This window comes from Delphinus delphis, chromosome 2 (assembly GCF_949987515.2).
Source record: "Delphinus delphis chromosome 2, mDelDel1.2, whole genome shotgun sequence".
NCBI lineage: Eukaryota > Metazoa > Chordata > Mammalia > Artiodactyla > Delphinidae > Delphinus > Delphinus delphis.
The window spans coordinates 84,362,945-84,381,984 of NC_082684.1; the positions used below are offsets into that span (position 1 = coordinate 84,362,945).

The window sequence follows — 19,040 nt, forward strand, 5'->3', positions numbered from 1 at the left end:
AGCTCCGTATATCAGGGGAGGCTGACCTGGCCCCCATGCCAAGTGACAAGAAGGTCAGTGGGACTAAGGGACCCAGCCAGGGCACCTCACCAACCAAAAGAGCCCTGGGAAGCCTCAGCAGCCTCCTGGACCTCACACCTTTCAGAGGCTTTTTATCAGGACACTTCCTTCTCTTTGGGGATCCTCTCTGGGCCAGAATTGGGCTGGGCCCTCTGTCCTTAACTACCTGTGCCCCTCACAGTCCTCAGTCTGACCAGGAATTTGTCAAGACCAGGCAGAGATGGCTGCTGGCAGTGAAGTGGAGGAGGAGGAATGGTCGGCCTCTGAGCACCCCTAAATTGCTGATGGTCCCTGATGGGGAGCTGCATTGACATGGAAGGGTCCTCTCCCCTGTTAACAACAATAAGAATCCTTTACGTCCTGCATCTTTTAGTTTGCAGAACACTTCTACACCCATCGTGTCCTGGGAATCTCACCACTTCTGTATGGGGTAGCCTACAGTTGGTCAGGTCCTTTTGCCGCCAGTTTACAGGTAAAGACATTGAGACTAGGTAAGGTTAAGTGATTTACACAAAGTCGCGTAGATAGTAAATGGCAGAACAGGCTTCCTGACTCATTCCACCACAACTGCCACTCTCCTCCTGTCTACCTGCCCCAGGGACGTTGGCCTGTGGCTGTCTTGATCTTTGGTCTCTGACAATCTCTAACAACCTGCCTTCGCAGATGCCTCTCGGTAAACTCCCCTCCTTCCTCGCTTTAGGCCTCCATCTCCAGAAAGAGCTACGTTCTGAGCAAGCCTGGAGTTCCTCCCCATCTCCCTCGTGCTTCCCTCCAGCTCCAGCTGAGAAGCCTACCATCCATAAGGCATCCTGGCTGTTCTGATTCCCAGGTTCAGGGTCAAGAGGAGGAGGCCTCTTCAGTGGCCACAATGTGTGGAGAGTCCCTGCCAGGAGACTCACTGAGGGCAGTAGAGGCTGAGAAGAGTTCAATTAAGGCAGGAACTCAGGGCTGCCCTCTTTAGGAGTGTGTAAGTCTGAAGCTGTTTTGCAGGTCAAGGTCCCAGCTTCCTAAGGACAGGTCTCTCTAGGGGCACTCAGCAGACCAAAGGCTGACTGCCCCCTCCCCAAAGCAAAGGGTCTCTCTGGAAGGTATTATCCCACATGAGAGCTCACGACACCTGGAGCTTCAGCAAGTTTACTGAACACCAACTCTGCCTATGGCACTACACGAGGACAGAGGCAAGGAGGGAAAATCAGACATCTGCCCTAAGGAGCTCACTCTCTAGCTGGGGAAACAGCTCACACACACATGCAGGCATGGATGGGTCACTGATAGTAGCATGCAGCACATGCTGAGGGCCATAGGCCTGTCACCATGACTATTGCTGGAGCTCAAGTACCCAGGAATGGTAACCAGGAAGGCTTCCTGGAGGAGGAACGACTTGAGCTGGGCTTTAGAAGTCCAAGTATCTCAAACTGGAAGGGACCTTAACAATCATTTATTCCAGCAGTTTTCAAACTTTGGAGCCTCAGGATCCTTTCTTCAAAGAATCCTTGTGTGGAAACAGTATATAAAGCAGATGAAAAGCAGCCATTCTGGTGGGTGCTGGGGGTGGGGGAGTACAGAGCCAGGTCAGCCTCCCTTTCTACTGTGCCTCTCAGGGGACCCTGGGGAACCCCTCAAGCTCCTGGTGGCTCTGAAGAATGTGATGCGAAACCACTGATGCAGGTCATTTTATGGACGAGTAGCACAGAGAGGAAGGACTTTTCTAGGGCCAAAGAGACAGTCTGTGGCAGAGCTGGAGGCAAATCAGGGGGTGTTTGGGTTTTTTTTCCTATATTGTTGAGCCCTACCTCCCACTCCGAGTAACCCATAAGAAGTGAGACCAGAACCCCAATGAAAATATGGGCGTTGTGGAAGAGAGAAGACCGTGGGCAGAAATGACCGGTTATGTCGGCTCCTTTGCAAGATAATGATACCCATTTGACTCCCGACACCAGGAAGGAGAGACAGTGACTAGGACTAACTTGGACCATCTCCCTGGAGGTCCACTGGGACCTCTCTCTCTTCATGTCCGAGTAGAATTCAGCCTCTCTGGCCTGGCTTCTCTGCACCATGGACTATATCCTTCTGTTATCACACAGCCAGGCTGAGAGAGCTCTGGTCTCGTCTGGGACCGTCAGCCAGAGGGAGGGCAAGGTGAGCCCTACTTACTGAGCACAAGCAGAAGTCTGGCCTTGACTCAAAAGCGAGTCCAGCGTCTTAGTGGTCTCTCAATGACGCACCGCGGCTCTTCTGCCCTGTGTTGTAGGAAGGCAGCAGGGCCCTGGATGAAAAGGACCGGCTCCTCTGCGCCCTCTTTCGTGTCTTGCAGGGGGAGACGTTGATGTCTGGGACTGGAGCTTCAGGAATCTGGCCTGAACACAACCAGTGAAACGTTCGAGAGAGCATGAAGTGGTGGCTGGGGTGGGCATCAGGGATCTGGGCACAACTGAGGGCCCTCCGCAGGGTCCCCTTCTGGCAGGCTGTGGCCACACAACCCTTCAGGAAGGCAGATGAGTCAGAGCAGCCGAGGCACCCACTGGATTTGTTCTTTACACCAGTGGGCCCAAAGGACTGGAAGAACCCAGTGGTAATCCAAAACATCACTTCACACCCAGAGTGGCCCGAACGAAGAGCAGGCTTCCCACAGCAGTGGGTAATCCCGCCCGCCTCTCTAGCCCCAACTTCGGAAAGCGGGATTTGAAGCACTTTCTATTTCCTTTGAGTTTCAGCAGATCTATTATTATCATTATGGGTGGTTACAGTGAGTGTACAGCCCTGGACACATGTGGGGAGAGGCTTAGATGCATGCTGTGAGGCAAGGGAAAACCAGTCAAAGCATTCACGATGGCTCTGGAAAATTCAAGAAATGCTTTCTTAACACTGAGACACTGCATGAACACTCATTTGGGACTTGAGGTCATTTCTCCTATTTGTGCCACAGGTCCTTGAACTCACACCCAGAGCATGAGTATGTGTACCGTATGTTTTAAGAATGTAACTTGGAATAGTTTGTCACTATGGGGAAACCCATCTTTCCATGGCTGAGGCACTTTGGTGACAATGTTAGAGATTGAATTGACGGGCAGAATCTTAGATTTTACAGGCACATCCCATACCATGATATTTAGGCAATATCTCAGCTTGAGCCTGATTCTGAAAGAGACATCTCACAGGAGATTTATAAGCCAAATGCCCTCAGCCCCTCCAACTAACTCCTTCTTCTCCCAGCGCATGACAGGACAGGGAGGTGGGGGAGGGGTACCAGGAAAGAGGACATGTTGGAGAGTTTCTGATCTTTTCTTCCATGGTGGCCTTATCTTGGCCTTTGATAATACACGTGGGCAATGACAAGCTCTCTGGCACCCATGCCATGCATCAAGATTTGCTTGAAAAAAAAAAAAAAGATTTGCTTGGGGGTGGGAAAAACAGACATTCCTTATACTTTCTAACCTCACCCTTGTTCACAGGGACAACAGTAACTCAAGGTGTAGTGGTGTTTATGCTTAAGAGAAGAAGCTGTAACTCAATTCACTGGGAAGATGAGAAACAAAAGAAAGCCACTGTGTGCTGTGTAAATGGCTGGCTGTCCCAAGCCACCTTGCACTGAAGAGCCCTGGAAGGACCTTGATAAACTTGTTATCGTGAGGCCTCTGTGTGGTTATTCATGTTAGACCTTAACATAGGGAAAAGATCAACATTTTACCAAGTTCACAGACATCAAACAAGAGCTTCAGGATTGCTAACGAATATCACTCAGCTGGGCAGACTGACGTAGATTTGAATCCATGACCTCCAACCTCACCTGCAGTCTCCGCCCTGCCTAGCTACTTCCATTCCAGTTACTAGTTTCCATTCTTTGCAATGATCATTTCATACTTTCTCTACCTGCTTCAGACATCAGATGCCCTTCACCTCCCTGCACCCCGACTTTCAGTAGACAAAAAACTCATTATTCATGAGGAAACCTGGAGGCATCAGAGTGGAATGTGCTCACCTTCAAGGCACCAAGTCCCCAACTCACCTACCGTGCTCCTACTGGCTTCTCAACCCATCCCTTCTGTTACAAAGAAAGAAGCAGTAATGGCCCCAGCAATGGCTTCACACACTTTGCATGAGAGGCCTTCAACTAGGGCTTGCATTCCCACAGAGACATGAACACTTTCTAGAAGGTAGGTGGGCACAGATAGTTTTAAGGGAATCAGTTTCAAGAGTTTCCTTCTTCATATTTTCCTCTCCTCATATTCATCAGCCTAAGAAGGAGCCTTAGGTCTGCAAGTTCGCCTCCCCAACCTCCGCTTTCCCAGTTGACCCTTCCTTCATTCTGACTCCTACTCTGGCATCTCCCTCTGCAGTATTTTCTGAAAAACAAATAAAAGGACTACTTGAGAATGCTCTGCTTGAGGAAGTCCTTGAGAGAGCAAAGCCAAGAACATACAAACATTATTATAACTGTATTCCATATGTTCACATAGCTAAGTAGAGACTTAGAAAAAAAAAATATATATATATATTTTAAATACCCAAATTGAATTTGTAGAGATGAAAACTAAAATGTCTGATTAAAAAAAAGAAAAATCCCTGGATGGAATCAACGGTTTAGACGTTTTAGAAAAAAAAAAAGGATTAGTGGACTTGAAGACATAGCAATAGATATTATCCAAAATGAAACACCAAGAGAAAAAAAAAAGTTTAGAAATGAATAAAGAGCATACACAATATACAACAAGCAGAAAATAAGTCCTTTACAACTATTTAAAATTATGAAATAATTTAGGCATCAACTAAAAATGAAGAGGGTGCATTTTAAAAATATATTCTTTGTGAGGGTACATGCACAAAGGAGTTTGAAAATGCTACCTAGGTACCATCTCCCTTGCCTCTTTCTCTATGACTTTGCTCTTTTGATCATCCCATCTCCCTTCTGAAGCGTCCTTTTCTTCCTCTCAGCTGGCTCACTCCCATAGGCACATGTACCCACTATTATCTACATCTTCAAGAAAACCCTTCCTTGACCCCCACAACCCACCTTCAGTTATTGCCCAATTGTTCTAACTCCATTCACAGACACACTCTTCTGCACCTGCCATCTCTGCTTCCTCGTCTCTCATTTACTCTTCAATTTGTTCCAGTGTGGCTTCCACTCCAGCCTCTCCACCAGAATTCCTCTTCTGATACTCAACAGTGACTTTTGTGTGTGTATGAGAAAACATATGCATGAGTTTATTCACTGCAGGATTTTGTACACACCAATGACTTCTCTGTTGCTAAATTAAATGGGTTCTTTTAAATTCTCATCTTGCTTGCCCTTTCAGTTATTTTCAATGGTTTATCACTCCCTTTTTCAGCAGTTTACCACTTCCTTCTTCCTAGCTTCTAAGACACCACCCTTTATTTATTTATTTATTATTTTTTTTAAGATGTTGGGGGTAGGAGTTTATTAACTAATTAATTTATTTTTGCTGTGTTGGGTCTTCGTTTCTGTGCGAGGGCTTTCTCTAGTTGTGGCAAGCGAGGGCCACTCTTCATCGTGGTGCGCGGACCTCTCACTATCGCAGCCTCTCCCGTTGCGGAGCACAGGCTCCAGACGCGCAGGCTCAGTAGTTGTGGCTCACGGGCCTAGTCGCTCCGGGGCATGTGGGATCCTCCCAGACCAGGGCTCGAACCCGTGTCCCCTGCATTAGCAGGCAGATTCTCAACCACTGCGCCACCAGGGAAGCCCCTCTTTATTTTCTTCTCACCTCTCTGACACCTCTTTATCAGATGTCTTGGCTGGCACCTTCTAATCACTGCAGCTTCTAAGTACTGCCATCCCTGTCCTTGGTCCTAAGGCTCTCTGTACACTTCTTCCCTGGTGATCTCATCCAATATCATAGCTTTAAATACATATGTATACCCATGACTCCCAAGAGTATATCTCCAACCCAGACTCTCCTCTGGGCTCAAGGCTTGTATTTCCAACTGCCTACTTGACAGCTCCACTTGAATGTCTCAAAGGCATTTCAGGTTTGCCGTGTTCAGAACTGAAATCTAAATCCCTCCCCAACACAAAATAATGACTCTATCCACACAATTATTCAAGCCTGGGAGTCATCCTTAAGATCTCCCTTCCCCTTATTCCTCCTTCCTCCACATAGAGTCTAGCACTAAGTCCTGAGATTCTGCCCTCAAAAGCTGTCTAAAATGTGTCCGCCTCTTTCCATCTCCACTACCACCACCACCATCCTGGCCAAGCCCCCATCATCTCTCACTTGAACGATGAGAGTAGCCTCCCAATTGTCTCTCTAATTCTGCTCTTGCTCTCCTTCAATCCATTCTCCTTGTAGTAGCCAGAGTGAACATTTTAAAATATAAATTGGGGAATTCCTGGCAGTCCAGTGGTTAGGACTTGGCGCTCCCACTGCCAGGGCCTCGGGTTCGATCCCTGGTTGGGAACTAAGATCACACAAGCTGCGCAGTGTGGCCAATATATATATATATATATATATATATATATATATATATATATTGAATGACACTCTCCTGCTCTAATACTTCAGTGATTTCTAATTACCCTTAAGAATAAAAATCTAAAAAAAAGAGAAAAAATCTCATTACGTTTGGACTACAAATCTCTTTACCTTTGGCCTACAAAGAATGCCATTTGACTTATTTCTCCAGCTTTATCAGTACCATTCGCCTCCCATCTTTCAGTCCCTCTAGGAAAAGCCCATTCCTACCTTGGGATTTTGCATTGCTCTCCTCTTCCCCATTGCTCATCTGATTAACTCCTACTCATTTTTGTCAGTCAAACATCACTTAAGATGTCTTCCCTGGTACTTCCCTGGTGGCACAGTGGTTAAGAATCTGCCTGCCAATGCAGGGGACACGGGTTTGATCCCTGGTCCACATGTCTCGGAGCAACTAAGCCTGTGTGCTACAACTACTGAGCCCGCACGCCATGACTACTGAAGCCCGCGCACCTAGAGCCCGTGCTCCACAACAAGAGAAGCCCCCGCAATGAGAAGCCCACACACCTCAAGGAAGAGTAGCCCCTACTCGCTACAACTAGAGAAAGCCCACGTGCAGCAGCGAAGACCCAACGCAGCCAAAAAAAAATGACTCTGCAATTTAAACTAGGTTTCCCTGCTTTTCTCTCATAGCACATTGTACTTTCCCTTCATAGTTTTACTATAGTTGATGAATATATATTTATTTGGGTTTTTTCCAGCTTAACTGAGATACAGTTGACAAGTTTGTGTGACTATTTGTTTGCTGTTTCCTGGATTGTAAACTCCAAGAGGGCAGAACCCAGGTTAGTGTTGATACTTGCTGCCCTCATCCCATCTGCCCACTTAGAATTGTGGTCTGGCACATAGCAGGTGCTCAATAAATATTTGTTGAGCGAAATGAATTAGTGCACTGCTTAAGAACCCTGCCCTGTTCCCTAGGAGTAGCTTTGAATCTCCGCTTAAATTCTGGATAAGTGTTATTAAAGTTAGGACTGAGGGTAGGTGTTGCAGGTATTTCAGCTCACAGACCCTCTCCAAACCTCACCTGCCACTCTCCACCCTGTAACGTGTAGTTTCCTGCCCATCCCTCTCTGTGTTCCTGGCTATCCGGTATCATGCACCATCCCTAACAATCATAGACCAAATAAAGAGAAAGATTGTGACATGGACTCTAAACGTGACTGCGTTTGCGTCCCAAGGCCGGAATAAGACGCCAATGACTCATAGCTCCGTTTAGGCCGGCAAAGCGCATCACTCCCCTCCCCCGCCCAGACCTGGGGGATTCCACATCCACCGCCAGGAAGCTCGCGCTCTTGCCTCGATTCGGATCTTCCGTACAGCATGGCAGCCCCCGAAGGCGTCGCCCACGGCCGTGCATTCCGTACAACATGGCCGCCTACAGAGAGCGCATCGCAGCCCTCCCGCCCGGCCACCGGAAGTTTCCGTTTGAAACCCGGGCGGCAGACCCGGTCTGCGGTACGGCAGTTATTGCCGAGCATCTTTCGAACCAGAGCGACGAGGCCTGCGGGCAGGAGCAGCAGGCGTCTGGGTTCGGCTCTCCCGGGGCGGGAGACTGGGCTGGATGTGGGAGGCCGATGGGATGGGCTGAGAATGGAGGATTTTCTCTCTCCCGAGTCGCGCTCTTCTGGGGCCCTCCGCCTGGCTCGGGCACCCTGGCTCACTCCTGGGTAACATTCGCCTTGTACCTTCCAGGCCCCAGCCGTGCCGCCTCGTTACGATGACCAGCGTGGTCAAGACAGTGTACACCCTGCAGCCCCCCTCTGTGCTGAGCAGCGGCCTGTCCGCAGGTGGGTGTCCACGCCCCCCCTGCCCCCGGGCATTGCGAACTGGCCCCGGGTGGTCAAGCCAGGAGTATGGGGGATCAAATCGGTGGCTGGGAGTGGAGGGCTGCGGCAAGGGAGGGGGTTCTATCGGCTCTGACATCCTGCTCTAACTCCCCTAGAACCGGGCTGTCTAGGCTTGTGATGGGAGTTAGGGGAAGGGCCACGTGGTGGGAATTTAGACTTGACCCATACCCCTGCTCCCCCAAACCGAACTCTGCTGCATTCACCAAGTAGATTTAAGTTGTTGATTATTCTACAATATTATTCCCATTAAGGTAGGAATCCCTTTTTAAACATTTACCTGTTTTATTTCCAGACGAGCTATCTGGAAGGACTGGGTTTATTGTCAGGGAGAAGAGGAGAGAGTCATATGAAAAGCAGGATACTTAGGGAGCACTAGGGTTCACACTGTGTCTGGTTCACATTTGTAACGGCACAGTGTCTCTTATATAGTACATTCTCAGTAAACATTTGTTGAGTGAAGTGAGAGAGAAGGGTCAGGCCTAACTAGTATTCGAGAATCTTGGGAGAAGAGAGATGGTTAAAAGTAATGATTGGGACTTCCCTGGCGGTTCAGTGGTTAGGACTCCGCACCTTCACTGCCAAGGGCCTGGGTTCCATCCCTGGTCGGGGAACTAAGATCCCACAAGATGCTCTGCGTGGTCAAAAACTAAAAAATTAAATAAATAAATTAATTAATTAAATAAAAGCAGTGTTTGATTGCTTTGCCATTTGCTTTGTGTTACTGGGCTTGCGGCTGAAAGTCATCCCCTAATGTCTGCAGTTGCTGAGCTGCCTAATCTAGAGATTATAGCACAGAATAGGCTTCAAACATCAGAACCTGTGGTAGGAGATTTTGAAGCAGCTATTTAAGATCCCTTCCCAGATGACTCCATGCAGTTGACTGATGGGCAGTAGCAGAATTGACCTTTGAAGTAAATAGGCTTTACTTCAAAGGCTTCAAAGGGTTCTGTTTGTCCTTTGTTGCTTCAGAACACCTGAGTGGCAATTCTGGCATCAGCAACACCTAGGAGTTGATGGAGGAAATGGAGCCGGTCTTAGCTGCCTTTCCCTTAGAAAGCAGTCTCTCGTTCAGTGGGGAGCGACTGGCATCTCCCCAGCCAAGTTGGAAGTTTTCATCTCTTTGCTTTTTTCCTTGTCCCAGCTTTATGATCATATGTAACTTCAATAGTTTAACATTTTTAGGCTGCCTCTCAGGATTTTAGATTTTAGGCATGGGTTGGTTGTTTTTTAGTTTTTTGAATAGGTAACATTCAAAATAAATAAATATCCAAAGTGGGGAAACGATATACGGTGAAAAACAAGTCTTCCCTTCCTTGACACCAGCCATCCAATTCCCTCCTTCGCGTCTCTCATTTTAAGGAGATAGTCTTTGTTAAATCCTGCTAAATTTTTCCTATGATGCAGTCCTTAGGATCTAACAAATATGGGTTATTGAAACCAATTCCAGTCAATGAAGAATGTTAATTTTGATCAATTTGCTATGGACACCTTTTTGCATGAGATAGATTTCTTATTGTGTGTAACTTATTAATACTTGAGAGAGGAGAAGGTAAATTTATGCACTCAAAGTTACCTTTTACTTCCAACAGAGACCTCAGAAAGAACCTTTTTAATACTTGTTTTGTGGGTAAGAGGGGAAAATAGGATGTAAGTGCCGATTGAGTGTACCTATAAATGAAGTAATTTGTTAGCCTGAGAAATCATATTTATTCCAAACTGTTGTGCAGCTAGAGTCATCAAAATAAATCTTTATCAAACACAAAGTTTCCTAATCCCTGTGATCCAGTGCTTTGTACCTCATTTCTTCAGCTTGATTTAATTGTTATGGCTCTTAATTTAGGTCAAGCTTAAAGGAGCCGTTTTACAATGAACAAAGTGAAAGTTAGTATAAACTAGAAGAATCCTGTGCATGTGCTGGGGGTGCGTGCTTAACTCCAGAACAAGTTACTTGAATTTGCTATCGAATGTAAGTGGTAGAAAGATTCGATAGAGGCTGTGTGGTAGAGGTCTGGCATAAGGGCTAGGGGGGAAATGCTCTCCTCTGGCGAAGAAGAATGTCATGTCAGGGCCATTTCTCTGGTTATCTGGCAGTAGCCTAGCAGGATCGGAACAGAATACCAAACAGGGAACCTAACGAGCCTCTAAACTTAACGATGGATAAACAGTTTAAAAGGGCTGGTGGTAGGGGCTTCCCTGGTGGCGCAGTGGTTGAGAGTCCGCCTGCCGATGCAGGGGACACGGGTTTATGCCCCGGTCCGGGAAGATCTCACATGCCGAGGAGTGGCTAGGCCCGTAAGCCATGGCCACTGAGCCTGCGCGTCCGGAGCCGCTGCTCTGCAACGGGAGAGGCCACAACAGTGAGAGGCCCGCATACCACAAAAAAAAAAAAAAAAAAAAGGGCTGGTGGTAAAGGCAGTCAGCATGGAAGAGGGAAAGAAGAATAGAGGAGCTAGTTTAGAGATGGTCTGTGAAATAACTCATGAAACTGTGACGTGTTTCATTTATTCAATAAGTAGGTTTTGAACCTCTGTTAATATGCCAGATACTCTCCTAGATGCTGGGGCACAAAGATGTCTCTTAGAGTACTAGTTAGGGAGCCAGTCTCGTCAAAACAACTAAGCAACTGCCGAAACTCGAAGCAGCTTGAGTGTAGCCTTAGGAGAGCGGGCAGAGTGCTTAGGAGCTGAACGACATAGTTCCTTTCAACTGCTGTGTGACGAAGGACTCAGCTGTGTTCTGCCTTGCTGACGGCCACACTGCCTCTCATCCTCTTTGCTGTATGAATCTCCACTTTCACATCTATACCCTCTGGCCATTCAGTTTGCTGTATCAGCAAGCTTTTGGCTACCCTCAAACACACTGTACTGTCACATTTAAAGAATTTTGGTTTCTATTCCCAATTGGTCTAGAGGTCTTATTCTTCCGAATTTATAGAGTTGCACTGTTGGGTCATGATGCGTGGGATTCCACCCTCTTGTTTTCCTTTGCAGATGCACAAGCTCGAGCCACTTCTAAGAGCCTATTACCTGTTAGGTCCAAAGAAGTCGATGTTTCCCGACCTCACTTAGGAGATTCAGAAAATGATGTTACAAAAATCATCAAACCAAGACGAGACAATGGGTGAGAGTCAGAGCATCGGTATCCAATTAGAACATTGGGCTAGAAATTGCTCAGTACCAAGAATTAGGGCTTTTGAGGGCACAGGGTATCTGAAGGATTGGCCTGTAGTCAGTGGCCTATAGCAGTGCAGCGTTGCTGACCTGTTTGTCAGAACCCTCTGTGTTGATCAGGTCAGAAGAGGCACAGCCAGGGTTACAATAAGAGATATTCTTTCCTCTCTCAGCATTTGCTCTGAGTGTACAAATAGCAGCAGTGCAGTCAAACCAGCCTTAAGTGGTAGTCGTGGCGGGTGGGGCCTAGTTGTTAGCCTAGGTTGCTGCTCTGAGCAGTCCAGCCCAGTGTAGTGTGCATGTGTGTCCCTCCACCCGGTGTTCAGCTCCCATGTGAGTGAGGCTGACATGAAGTAGCCACACTGTCTTGAGCCGAAGCAGGTCTGTCAGGTTGTTGAGGTGGTCAGGAGGGGAGCCCGTGCCCTATTCATAAGCTCTTTTCAGTCGTCTGGGCTGACACACAAGTGCATGGGCCCTCAGAGCTTCTCAAGCTTGTGCTGTCTGGGATTTGCCTGGCAGTCCAGTGGTTAAGACTCTGTGCTTCCACTGCAGGGGGCACGGGGTTCGATCCCTGGTCAGGGAACTAAACTCCCACATGCTGCACACGGCCTGGCCAAAAATACAAAAAAAAAAAAAAAGTAATAACAGTACCGTGATTCTCTGATTGATTTCTTTGTTGTTGTTATTGTTTTAATTGAGGTATAGTTGACATACAACATTGTGTTAGTTTCAGGTGTACAACATAATGATTTGATATTTGTATATATTGCAAAATGATCACCGCAGTAAGTCTAGTTAACATCCTGATTTGTTTTTGCTTCTCTAGGCAGCTGAGAGCTACAGACACTGCCACCAGGAGGAACATCAGGAAGAGGTGAGCGTCAGGGTAGATGAAACCTGGCCACCGTTTTAGGGTAGTGGAGCTCAATCCTGGTTGTACATCAGAATCAGTCACAGGACTTGTTTTACTGTGTTGGAGTCTGATGCCACCCCAGAAATCTAGATGGGATTTTCAGGGCTGAGGCACAGCCGATTTTGAGAACCATTGTCAGGGCAAGAATCAGTGATGCTACCATCTTGAGTACCAGACAAGAGTTTGGGGGCTCCATGCCAGGACCACTGCCCGAACCTAGCTATGGCCCATCGGCAGGAGCGGGAAGCCCTCAGGATGGGAGAGCCTGCGTGTGGTTAGTGAGTTCAAGATGAGTGTTCTGCTGCCGCTGCTGCTGCTGTTGAAATTCTGGAGAAGGATCCATCTTTCTCTGCTTGAGACTTGCTTGGACATTTTGCAATCCTGCAGACAGAAATAACATGAGCTGAAAAGTTTGTAGACATAGGTTTTAATTCCACATCTGTTATTTGGGCATGACTTAAAAGTTCTGAAGACAAAATACTATCAAGGACTCAGAACTTTGAAAAGGCTTAATATTGATGATGATAATGGCTATTACTTTTTTTGATTTTTTGCATTTTATTTATTTTTTTATACAGCAGATTCTTATTAGTTATCTATTTTATATATATTAGTGTATGTATGTCAAACCCAATCTCCCAATTCATCACAGCACCACCACCACCACCACCTTTCCCCCTTGGTGTCCATACGTTTGTTCTCTACATCTGTGTCTCTATTTCTGCCCTGCAAACTGGTACCATTTTTCTAGGTTCCACATATATGCATTAATATACAATATTTGTTTCTCTCTTTTTGACTTAATTCACTCTGTATGACAGTCTCTAGATCCACCCACGTCTCTACAAATGACCCAAGTTCGTTCCTTTTTATGGCTGAGTAATATTCCATTGTATATATGTACCACATCTTCTTTATCCATTTGTCTGTTGATGAGCATTTAGGTTGCTTCCATGACCTGGCTATTGTAAACAGTGCTGCATTGAACACTGGGGTGCATGTGTCTTTTTGAATTATGGTTTTCTCTGGGTATATACCCAGTAGTGGGATTGCTGGGTCATATGGTAATTCTATTTTTAGTTTTGTAAGGAACCTCCATACTGTTCTCCATAGTGGCTGTATCAATTTACATTCCCACCAACAGTGCAAGAGGGTCCCCTTTTCTCCACACCCTCTCCAGCATTTGTTGTTTGTAGATTTTCTGATGATGCCCATTCTGACTGGTGTGAAGTGATACCTCATTGTAGTTTTGATTTGCATTTCTCTAATAATTAGTGATGTTGAGCAGCTTTTCATGTGCTTCTTGGCCATCTGTATGTCTTCTTTGGAGACATGTCTATTTAGGTCTTCTGCCCATTTTTTGATTGAGTTGTTTGTTTTTTTGATATTGAGCTGCATAAGCTGTTTATATATTTTGGAGATTAATCCTTTGTCCGTTGATTTGTTTGCACATATTTTCTCCCATTCTGAGGTTGTCTTTTCGTCTTGTTTGTAGTTTCCTTTGCTTTGCAAAAGCTTTTAAGTTTCATTAGGTCCCATTTGTTTATTTTTGTTTTTATTTCCATTACTCTAGGAGATGGATCAAAAAAGATCTTGCTGTGATTTATGTCAAAGAATGTTCTTCCTATGTTTTCCTCTAAGAGTTTTATAGTGTCCGGTCTTACATTTAGGTCTCTAATACATTTTGAGTCGATTTTTGTGTATGGTGTTATGGAGTGTTCTAATTTCATTCTTTTACATGTAGCTGTCCAGTTTTCCCAGCACCACTTTCTGAAGAGACTGTCTTTTCTCCATTATATGTCCTTGCCTCCTTTGTCGTAGATTAGTTGACCATAGGTACGTGGGTTTATCTCTGGGCTTTCTATCCTGTTCCATTGATCTATATTTCTGTTTTTGTGCCAGTACCGTATTGTCTTGATTACTGTAGCTTTGTATTATAGTCTGAAGTCAGGGAGTCTGATTCCTCCAGCTCAGTTTTTTTCCCTCAAGACTGCTTGGGCTATGGCTATTACTTATTAAAAGTTTTGTGTCAGTAGCTGTGCTAAGAATTGTACATGTATTCTCTCTTATCCTTCATGGTAATATTATGAAATGTGTGTATTAATTCTAGAAATGAGGAAACAGCCTCAGAGAGGTTACACAACTCCCTGAAAGTCATATACCACTATGTGATGATGCCAGGATTCAAACCAACCGGACTCCATAGCCCATACTCTTTTTTTTTTTTTTTTTGTGGTACGCGGGCCTCTCACTGTTGAGGCCTCTCCCGTTGCGGAGCACAGGCTCCAGACGCGCAGGCTCAGCGGCCATGGTTCATGGGCCCAGCCGCTCCGCGGCATGTGGGATCTTCGGGACCAGGGCATGAACCCATGTCCCCTGCATCGGCAGGCGGACTCTCAACCACTGCGCCACCAGGGAAGCCCAGCCCATACTCTTAATCCCTCCACCACTTCATCTAAGTACGATTATCATTACAGCTATAAGCCACTGAGTAAAGAGAAATCAGAGGAAGAGCTCAAGGATAAGAACCAGCTCTTAGAGGCCGTCAACAAGCAGTTGCACCAGAAGTTGATTGAAACTCAGGTAAGCGATCCACCAGACCTGCCATCAGCTGCACTGGGTGATGCATGTGGAATCCTGAGGGACCACGCCAGGTGCCTGAGCGCAGGAGAAGATGCCAGGCTTGCGCTGTGGCTGCCCCTGAGGAATGGGGCAGGCCTTACCTGTCTGTATGGCACCCCTACAGGGAGAGCTGAAAGACTTGACCCAAAAAGTGGAGCTGCTGGAGAAGTTTCAGGACAGCTGTCTGGCAATTTTGGAGAGCAAGGGCCTCAACCCAGGTAAGAGATGGCACACAACTGCCTTCAAAGGAGTCAGTGCATGTGCCCCTTCCTGGGTGATTCTGGACTGTGCATCAGGGGTCTGGCATGGTGTCAGCTGACCCAGTCAGTGCAGGGGTTGCCTAGCAAAGCCCTGAAGATTTGGGGGAGCTCCACTCTGTTCTGTTGTGATGTTGACTTTGCCTGCCCAGCGGAGTTGCAGATGGTTGTGCAGAGAGGATTCTCTCTTTCTTATCTGAACACTTTATACCATTAGTTTGGTGCTGACAGGTATGATCTTGCAAATACATCAGAAATATTTTCTTTCTTTCAAGGGATATAGCATACAGGTAACCTTCACAGGTAGAGAGAGAGATAATACTGTTGAAAGGGTTCCTAAAGCTGGCTAGTTAGCAGAATCACGGTGTTTAAAATGTGATTCCTGTTCTGAGCCTGTCCCTAGAGGGCAGAGTCTGTCGCAGAGAGGAAGCGGAAGAAGGGGTTACCCCAGGACTGTAAGAGAGCCTGAATTGAGGAGCCTGAGAATGCCCCGGGAAGGAGCCCAGGCTTGTTTGAATGAAGGAGTGCTGACTTTGAATGCTGCCATTAACCTGTGCATTTTAGGATATATTCTTGATAGTCACCATATACGTTTTTGGATGATGTTAATTTCCTACATGTATGCACTGTTTTTACCAAAAATAATAAAATTTTTTAAGGCCTGAAAAGCTTTTAAAAATAGTTTTGTGTATTGTTAACGAAACCAAAAAATACAACCTATACATTTCTTTTGAACAAATTTTCCGCTGAGCTGAGGAGAAAGCAGGATGAAGTTTTGGCCATATCCATACCTAGAGAGGAAGGGGAGATAAAATCCAGCTCTGGAGGGCAGGCGTGGGTGACCTTGCCAAGGTGAGAACTCAGGGGAGAGAGTTTTCAGATGCTTAGAGAAGTTTCCCTCGTGAATACTCCTGTGGAGGGATTTTAATTTTCTTTTAAGTTGCAGTTCCCTAGGCAAGGCTGACTTTGTTGTATTTACTGGTTTTAGGCAGTGAGACCCTGGCGGCACGGCAAGACTCCACCATGGATCACATGGACTCGATGGTGAGGGTGTGGGTGTGAGTGGGCGAAGGCCCCGTGAGCGTGAGGCCCTGCAGATCTAAGCAGGTCTCTGCCGTGTGCTCGGCAAAGCCCACGAAGCAGCCTTCGGTTATCCAGGGTAGTGGAAGAGGGTGGTGGATGTGTACTCAAAGTAGCATATTTTACTTGGAAGGTGACTTTGTGCTTACAAATATGAGGGAGTCTAAGTTGAGAATGTACTAGTTTAAAACCCATAGCAGGGTGGACCGTAGAGACAGCTTTCTGGTTTCTCTATTCTTTGCTTTACCAAATTTCTCCCCTTATTCCTTTGCTGAGAACTGTGTCTTACAAAGGTCCAGCCTGAATTAAATCTGTCTTCTCTTTGGTTCCCTCCCTAAAGTAGAGGGCAATCGTTTGCACTTAAAGCCTTTTGAGCTTCTGTGATCTATTCCCCAGGAAGATCAGTTGTCATCTTAGAATCCTAGAATACTAGGTATGGAAGCCTTCCTCAGCTCCCCCAGGCGATTTGTCACCCCTTTAGTGGCTACTGCCTTTCGTTCATATTACCTGTGTAGCACAGAGCACGTGGAGGTGGGGTTCTCTGTCCATGCTGTGGACTCAGTTCTTCCAGGCCCACGAGAGAGCCCAGCACGTTTGCGGACACTCAGTCAGTGACTGAACAGATGGGATATTAGCAATCATCTAATTCAACTCCCATGAAGAGATTAGTTTATATGAAGAAAGTTCTCACATTTCAATAAAGATTTGTTACTACCTTGTACTTTTCTCTTAGCTGCTGTTAGAAACTTTGCAAGATGAACTGAAGCTTTTTAACGAAACAGCCAAAAAGCAGATGGAGGAGTTACAGGTGAGAGGCAGACATCTCCGCAAGGCAAAATTACCATTTCCTACCACAATAGGTGGATCTGTGGAGGGCTCTTTCTTATTTATCTCTTTATTCGTTTTTTTTTTTTTTGTGGTATGCGGGCCTCTCACTGTTGTGGCCTCTCCCGTTGTGGAGCACAGGCTCCGGACGCGCAGGCTCAGTGGCCATGGCTCACGGGCCCAGCCGCTCCACGGCATGTGGGATCTTCCCAGACCGGGGCACGAACCCGTGTCCCCTGCATCGGCAGGCGGACTTCCAACCACTGCGCCACCAGGGAAGCCCTCTTTATTCATTTTTAATAAACTATTTTGTAATAATTTTAGATTGCAGAAAAGTTGTAAAGATAATGGAGAATTCAACTCCCCTAATATTAACATCTTACATTATCATGCTGTATTTGTCAAGACTAAGAAACCAATATTGATGCCTTACTATTAACTAAATTCCAAGACTTTATTTGATTTCACCATTTTTTTCAACTAATTTTCTGTTCTAAAGACTCTTAGAAATGTTCACATCTGCAGGGCATGAGGCAGTGTGCAACACGCTAGGTGGCTCCAGGTTGACAGTTGACACCTGTGTGAAATCCATGCTGTAGAAACTTGATATCTCAGGGAAACCTGTAATAGGAAACCCCGATTCTTGGGTCTGGACCACTTTGGATTGCTTGGATGAACCATGGGATACTACACGGAATCCTAGAGGATTTCATTGCTCCAGTTGAGATAACAGACTCTGTAGTAGAGAGAGACAATTCCTAAAACCAACACAGATAAACAAACCTAAGATAGAAAAGACAATGTCTGTCAGTATCCCAAACAGAAGCATAATGTTCTGGTTATGGTATTGTCTTTCCTGTGAGTCAGAGTTTGGTGGTTTTTTGTTTTTTGTCTTTTTTAATGTCTTTCCATGCAGGCCTTAAAGGTAACGTTGAAGATAAAAGAAGAAGAGAGGGCCCAGTTCCTAGAACAACAGACCTTATGTAACAGTCAAGTAAATGATTTTACAACAGCCCTTGAGGAAATGGAGCAGCTATTAGAAATGTGATAAAAAGCATGTGGCCACATGGCTCCCTCTTGGGGATGAACTCTCAGAGGAAGCCCCTTAGGACATCTGCTTCTTGGCCATGACCTTCTAGGACTCACCATCCCCAGAATGAAAACAGTTTCTGCAGTTTATGCTGGAATGGCAATTCCTCCTTTAAGCAAGCATTCCCAGCCTTCAGATTGACCAGCTCTCCTGAACCTCACAATACGTAATTGAGGCCTACAAGAGAGGGGGCCTGAAAGCTTGGATCAACCTCCTAGGCAACAGAGCGGCACAGAATTAGTATCAGGAGACTAAACCAGCCACAGCCAGAGAAGCCAAAAGGTCACATTCAGACGTGTGGGAAGAAACAGTGGTGCACAGGTGCTTCACGGGAGACATCACTGAGGAGCCCTGCGGTCCCCTTGTAACTTGGAATGCATTCTGTCCCATCCTGGTTGGGCTCTATAACCTCACTGTAAATTTACAAACTGGAAGTTACCTGAAATGGTTTAATAAATGGGGTGAAGGTATAGATAGCAATAACACCTATGAAACAATACACCTTGGAGCTTTTAATCTAAATCAGTTCTGTTTTTGTTTTTATAAAGTGTTACTTTAAAAATAAATATTTCTGTAACTATTCAGACTGCAACACTGGCAAATGAAAATAGCCTTTTAACCTAAATACATCCACTGAATACTATTGAACTAATCTAGGTAACAAGTTCAAGCCTCCAGTTTC

The 19,040-nt window shown here is 46.0% G+C and overlaps 1 protein-coding gene across 1 annotated transcript; it reads left to right on the forward strand.

Annotated features, from left to right (window-relative positions):
• Positions 1-7,874: 7,874 nt before the first annotated feature.
• KNSTRN (kinetochore localized astrin (SPAG5) binding protein) lies at positions 7,875-18,928 on the forward strand. Its single transcript, XM_069540401.1, is given in 10 exon segments — positions 7,875-7,950; positions 7,953-8,082; positions 8,247-8,341; positions 11,392-11,521; positions 12,398-12,445; positions 14,962-15,067; positions 15,231-15,324; positions 16,352-16,407; positions 17,177-17,251; positions 18,185-18,928. Coding segments are annotated over 10 exon segments (942 nt in total). The 3' UTR covers positions 18,317-18,928.
• Positions 18,929-19,040: the final 112 nt, after the last annotated feature.